The following is a 7,034-nucleotide window of genomic DNA, read 5'->3' as shown; positions in this document are numbered from 1 at the left end:
CTCTCCGCAGGTGAACTTCTAGACTCCAGAACAGGTATAACCACAACTGATCTGAAGCCCTTGGTAAACCCGTTATTTGTGACATGTTTAGGAGTAAATCTCCCCTTCACATTCAGAGAGGGCTGTAATGCATTCTTACCATAGAATCCTTGGAGTTTTATTTTCTTCCAGTCTAGCTCAGTTCATTTCTGGGAGTAAGGAGGCTAAAATCCCCTTCTTCACTCTCACTTCCCTACTACTGGACAAAATCAGTAGGTTGGTTTAGGGGTTCATTACTTGGGGTCCATGATTAAATTTTACAGGAACCTTGACCTCCTGAAATCATTTACACTTGATTTATGTCTGCACATGTTGTCTCTCACCAGATTATCAAAGGAGTCAGTGGTCCAAGAAAGAACCACTTGTAATAACAAGCTCTGACAGAGAAGCCTGCAGATCACAGGGCAGCCTTTTCCAGATCCCATACACTAAGAACCTCTTTTGTGTCTGGCAGAGACTGCAAACATGTGCTATAAATGTAGAAAATATCATCTTGGGTTGTGCTACGACGGCATGAAATCCTGCAACCTGAAGTACCAACAGTCCTGTGCCACTGAGAACGTTTATATACTGACAAGCAAAGGTAGCGTACCTCCTTCCCTTAGAAACAGTGGGGTTCTTCTGCCCTCAAAGTGAGTGGGATGGGTGAGGATGGAGTGGTCATGTAGAGGGGAGGGCAAAGGTAGAATATTCCTTAAGACAGTATTGGATGAAGGAGAGACTGATGCCCCTTATCCATTAGGGAGTAAAATCCATTCTCTGGGTCAGCAATTAGTAGACTCAACCTTGTAGCTCATTCAGGCCTGGAGAAAGTTTGGCTAGGATCTGAAGAGAGGTTTTTCCTAGCAACGTGGTAGGAGGAAGCAGGATCATTACATTTGTCTCTCTGTTTCCCTTTACCTCCTCAGGGCACAGTATGTATCATTATTCAAAACTGTCATGTATGCACAACTGTGAGGACATCAACTTCTTGGGTAATGAAAAGAGGACAGAGCTCATCTGCTGCACACACAGCAGCTACTGCAACCTCCCTGAGGGGAACTAGTTCTGCACCTCTCCAAGACTTTGCGTCATTCTTCAAATGACCATCTCCTTTACCTCTTCCCCAGAACCTATATTTTACTCTCTTCTAAGCAATGGTCGAAAGTGAGAAAGTCAGTTGGTAGCGAAAAGAGAAACAGTTGTAAAGGGAAGGGGTGGAGGGTAGCTGAGTCTTGCTAATGGTGGAGCACCAGACTGTATATTTGCACATCCCTGTTTACATATGAAAGGAGTTTTTCTTTTCCTAGTGATCTTGCTGCCATGACTAGGGTTGGGCTCAGAATTGGATATTTCTTATCTCCTATATGGAAAGGCAAATACTGGGGCCAAAATAACTCCGGGATTGTACTAAGAACTCAAGAGAAAATACAGCATCCCCTCCTGCACCCATTCCTCTAGTTTGGGATTCTCTTCTTTGGATCCCTTTGCCCATAGGTTCTGAATGTAGAAGAGGTCAAATCCAGCATTTCCAATTTGCTGGCAAATGAGCAAAGTCTTCCTCTAGCAGAGCTCTTGAAGGGATGATAGACCAGAGAAAAAGTGCAGAGGCAGAGGGATGAGGCACCAGGGAAATTTTTCAGGGCATTTCGGTTTGCAGAAACTAATTTAGTGTGGGTGGATTTGGCTTGATTATCGTGGTCCCAGATGGCAACTGATTGAACTATATGATTGGATTGAGAACAGTGTCTTCAATCAAGGATGAGAAGCCAGTTTCTTCTCATGGAATTAAGAAAACAACTGTTAAAGAGAAGCTGACATGGTAGTTGGAGGTAGGAGAATCACAGAGATGCTATGAGGTAATGTTGGAGTTACCAAGTGTCATATATAAAGCAAATGTATAAGTGGAAATTGGTGTGAGATAGTGGAAAGGTAACAGTGGTGGGAAAAGAAACAGGCAGACACTGAGTGAAACAAACAGGCAGAGAGGAGCTGGGGCACCCCTAACATGGACAGTCAAGCTTCCATGTGTACAGAATCACTCCAGAGCTCCTCTCCTCGTGAGGCCTAACTACAGTTCCTGAACCAGGACATCCATGAGCATTTTTCTTCTCTATTATGCCACATGTAAGTCTTACATTAGTTTGGTATACCATCTGTCTTTGTCTTTATTGAGAATTTAATCCTTCTTGAGGAATTCTCAGTAGGGATTATACGGAGCCAGGATGAAAAAAGATATGAAGATAACTGTCTCAAAATAGACAAGCAGATTGGGAAAAGCCAATGTAACAGATATTTTGAGTTGGGGAAACTGCATGTTTATTTCTAGTTGTACACGGCCTCTCTCACCCATTGAACTGCAAGGATGGTAGAACTCAGTCTAGAAAAATAAGGGGTCATTTTCAAGGTTTGGGTTTCAAAAAGACTTTAAAAATATTTTTGAATCAGTGGTTAGACAAAACTTGGCTTCTTGGAGCAAGAAGAGGGTTTTAATTGTGAAATATTTCCTTTATGTTTCAAGAGCGAACCTTGGCATTCTCAGCACTTAAACTCTGAATTTTGCCTTATATAGTGGAAGGTTTGGTTTGATTTTTATTTTGATGCCCTGCCCAAATCCTCTTTCCTGTCCAGTGCACTGGCCACCCAGTTGCATTGATGGTTGGCTTATGGAAACTCACATGCTTCTCTTTCTCTGGAGATTTGCCCTCCATCAAAATGGAGACACTTCCCCTGGATGCTAAACTCCAACTTGAGCATAGACCTCAGCCAATGAATGGCTAACATGAGGGTACAAAAACCAGCACCCTTGCATCAAGGTGGGCCTAACTCTGTGGTCCAATTTGTGCTAATCTCCAGCCGAGACCATGTTCTTGTTAGTGCTTTCTCCCTGAGCTCCTGTACTTCCTTTATTCCTCCTCTACCAAGAGAACTTTACAATAAGTCCCTTGAACAATAATTTCTATCTCAGAGTCTGCTTCTAGAGAACCTGACCTAAGACTCAATAATCATTGAGATATAAGATATGATGTAAGAGAACCCATCCCACCCCCACTCCCATCTTCCCACAACAATCAGGAAAAATTTTTATTGGCTGCAAAGGGAAGTGGGGAGAAAGAAATCCAGACAGAAGAGCAGGAGTTTAGATATAAATTTCTTTGCTCTCCACTCTTGCTCACTCCCAGAGATTAAGGTGGGGCTATGGTAGAGACACTTAGACTTTACACTTACCTGAGAATGATGCTCAGAAAAGAGCTGTGGTAACCCCTGAGTGGCAGGAGAAAATTGCCAGGGGTGATGCCCAAGTGCATGGATCCCCTACATCCCTGCAAGCGTGCAGGAGACATGGAGGGATCCAAAATTTCCCAGATGCCCCAGGGCAGGGGACTTCACCAAAGTGGAGGTTGAAGTCTCACCTTGAGAGTTATAGGGCAGCCTGCCCAAAGTGAAAATTGAGTAGGCGTCACAACCTGGTCTTGAAGGATGAGCAGAGCCAAGAAGTGAGGATGAGCCACTGAAGGAAACTGCTGGAGGTTGATCGTAGTGAGTGAACTGGCCACAGACATGTGTTAGCCACAAACATCTCAGTGATGGATCCAGAGAGGTCCCAAGACCACATGAAGTCAAAGACCCCTTCCTTATCCAGCTATTTCAGTGGGAAAGGAAACTGCTGGAGGTTGATCGTAGTGAGTGAACTGGCCACAGACATGTGTTAGCCACAAACATCTCAGTGATGGATCCAGAGAGGTCCCAAGACCACATGAAGTCAAAGACCCCTTCCTTATCCAGCTATTTCAGTGGGAAAGGAGCTCTAAAGCAAGATGTGATCTAGTTAGAAAATAAAGTTGCATTTTGACACTTCTGAGTGGTAGTGTGTTAGCTAACTCCTCATAAATGAGGAGAACTTTCTTATTAGGCTTCTTTATGGCTTAGATAAAATTGCTCTAATCTTGGAGAGGTTTTTTTTTGTTGTTGCTTTTTTGCTTTGCCCTGTCTTGGGATATTCTTTTGAATTCCATTTCCCAACTTGAGCAAATGAACTAGGTGAAAATTTCTTTACCTATGTGATCACACACAAGTTATCAATCTTCTACTTTCTAATTTCATATAACTACATAGCTATACAGGAAGTTTTTTCTTCATATATCTTTTCAAAGAACAGTAATGTAATCAACTGTCTCAGAGTTAATTTGAAAATGACTGGTAAATAGTTCACACAACCTTACACATTAAAACAAAATAAATTTTGGATGTATTAAAGATTTAAATACAGTAAGCAAAAATAACTTTTCAATATTGTGACTATCATTGTTTTAGTTCTTAGTTTGTGATGGACACAACACTAAATACTTTTTATATATAATGCCGTTTAATCTTTACAACTTCCCTAGGAAGTAGCTATTATTGTAACCTAATTTAATAAACAAGGAACCTGAAGAACATACTGGTTAGGTAACTTGACAAGTATCACACAAGTAGCGTTTCAGTGACTATTATGCGTAACAAGTTATTGTGTTAATTAGCAATGTGTGGGTCAGGAATTCAGAAGGTATATAGCTGGGATTGCTTGATTCTGCTCCAAGATGTCTGGGGCCTCAACTGGGAAAAATCAAAGGCTGGAGTCAATTCAAGAGCTGGGGACCAGAATCATGTGGAGGCCTCTTCCCTCACGTCTTCACATGTTGCTGGTTTAAGCTGTGGTGTCCCCTGGGACTGTTGATCAGAGCACTTACACCTAGAGTCTCATGTGCACTGGGCTCCTTCCAAGCACGGAGACCCCAGACTTCTTACCTGGTGGCTTAGGGCCGCAAGAAAGTGTCCCAGCTAACAAGGTGAAAGTTGCATCACCTTTTATGGCCTAACCTTGGAAGTCATGCAGCATCACTTCTGTTATGTTCTGTTGGTTACAAGTGAGTCACAAGCCGGATCAGGTTCCAACTCTTGGTTGGGGAGCTCCAAGGTTGCAGAGGAGCATGTGGTATGGGAGATATTGCTGCAGCCATCTTTGGAAAATACAATCTGTTACAATTAGCTAATGGCAGAACTGGGATCTGATCCAGTATCTTTCTAACCCTAAAGCTCTCTCTTACTCTAATCTCACTATTACATTAAGGATATTCATAAATGTTTATATAATCTACTGTTGGAGAAAACTTTTCTAATTATGACATAGATGAAATAACAGGGCAAGATTAATAGATTTGACCATATACAAAAGTAAATATTTGTAAATCAAAACAATAAAAAAAGATAAATGACTTAATGGGAAACTATTGTAATAAATATAGCAGATAAAATGTTGGTGTCCTCAAAATATGAAAGGCCCTTTTTTTATAGTTTGTACAAGATGAACCTCCCAATTAAAAAAATAAAGAAAAGATATTACCATATCATTAATGGAAGAAATACAAATTGCTAGTGCATATGAAATAATGTCTAATGTCACTTGCAGTGTCAGAACTGCAAGTTAAGGAAACAAGGTACCACTTTTGATTATAACATTGTCAAGGATGAAAAGAAATACTGTAGTAGAAGTTGGTAAAGCTGTAGGCAGTACTCTTGTACCCTGATGGTGAGAATATAAATAATTTTTTGAAGGCAGTTGAAAACATCAAGATCCTTAAGAATTTAGATACATTTGGATCCATAATTCTCCCTCAAAAATTATAGTTTGAGGAAATAATGAGAAAAGTATGAAAAAAATACATATGTGATGAAACAAACTTCACAACAGTACTGGTAATAAAAGTAAAATAGAAACAATCAGGATTTGCCTAAATCAATTATGATACATCCATATGCTGAAATATCATGCAACCATAAGAAGAGATGATAATGTCAATGGAAATTTATTCACATGAAACATGTTAAAATATATTCATTAAAAATGGTTTGAAATAATATGTATAGTTTGATCTGTTTTTTATTTAAAATCTATTATCTATCTATCTATAACTTTTTTATTGACCAAAATTTCAAGAGTGAAAAATTCTGAGTTTTGGGTGTTACTGAGCTTTAAAAATTGGGGTGATGCTCTTTTCTGGCATATGTTTATTTTTTTTTCTATATAGAAATAAGATTGTGGAAGAAGTTTCAGAGAGTCAATATAAATAGACTACATAGTTCCAGATGTTGGATAAGGAATTAAAACAGCTGTAATTAATATTCTCAAGATGTGAAAGAAAAAAGATGGACATGAATGAACAAATAGGGAATCTCAAGAGAGATGGAAAATTAATAATAAAGAACCATTTGACCAAAGCGCTCCTGTAACAGTAATATTACAGGTAATTTACATTTTTGTACTTTGTTCTTTTTGATTTTTTAATTTTAAAAACTGAACATGAATTTATTCTTTAATAGCTTAATCACTCAAGAATGGGCATAATAAATAATTTAAATGGCATAATATTGGAGTTTTCACTAATTTGGATCTATCTAAATTAAGATGTCTCAGTTACCAAAATAGTGGAATGAGCTTTTTTCAAGGTGGAAGACATACTTAGTTTTCTTTTTAGTCACAATATTGTTGGCAATTTGCTAACTAGGTGTGGTGGTTTGAAACTGTATGTATCCCAGAAAAGCATGTTCTTAAAGTTAATCCGTTCCTGTGGGTGTGAACCTACTGTAAATAGGAGCTTTTGATAAGGTTACTTCAGTTAAGGGGTGGCCCAGGTTGGGTCTTACCTGAGTCCTTTACAAATGGGGTGAATATATATATATATATATAGAGAGAGAGAGAGACAGAGAGACAGAGACAGAGACAGAGACAGAGAGCCAGAGACAGCCAGCCAGACAGAGACAGAGAGAAAGAGCCAGAGAGAGAGCCAGAGAAAGAGACACAGAGAGAGAGACAGAGAGAGAGAAAGCCATGGAGGCAATACATTGAAATTAATAAAACCCACAAGAGAAGGGAGACAGCAGCAGATGCCACTATGTGCCTTCCCATATGACAGAGTTGCCGAGGATCACCTGCAGCCAGTCTTTGGGAAAAAAGCATCACCTTGATGATGCCTTGA

The 7,034-nt window shown here is 39.7% G+C and overlaps 1 protein-coding gene across 1 annotated transcript; it reads left to right on the top strand.

Annotated features, from left to right (window-relative positions):
- The first annotated feature begins 504 nt into the window (after positions 1 to 504).
- Positions 505 to 1,084, top strand: PATE2 (prostate and testis expressed 2). The gene is made up of 2 exons (XM_037839872.1): positions 505 to 622; positions 948 to 1,084. The coding sequence occupies exons 1-2, from the start codon at positions 505 to 507 to the stop codon at positions 1,082 to 1,084; spliced, it is 255 nt and encodes an 84-aa protein (XP_037695800.1).
- The last annotated feature ends 5,950 nt before the right edge of the window (positions 1,085 to 7,034 follow it).

This window comes from Choloepus didactylus, chromosome 6, assembly GCF_015220235.1.
Source record: "Choloepus didactylus isolate mChoDid1 chromosome 6, mChoDid1.pri, whole genome shotgun sequence".
Lineage (NCBI taxonomy): Eukaryota > Metazoa > Chordata > Mammalia > Pilosa > Megalonychidae > Choloepus > Choloepus didactylus.
The sequence above is the reverse complement of the archived record's forward strand: the minus strand, read 5'-3'. Positions and strand labels throughout refer to the sequence as shown.

Coding starts and splice junctions, on each gene's coding strand:
- PATE2 (XM_037839872.1), top strand. CDS start 505: ATGTGCTATAAATGTAGAAAATATCATCTTGGGTTGTGCTACGACGGC. Junction 623..947: donor TTATATACTGACAAGCAAAG/GTAGCGTACCTC, acceptor TTACCTCCTCAG/GGCACAGTATGTATCATTAT.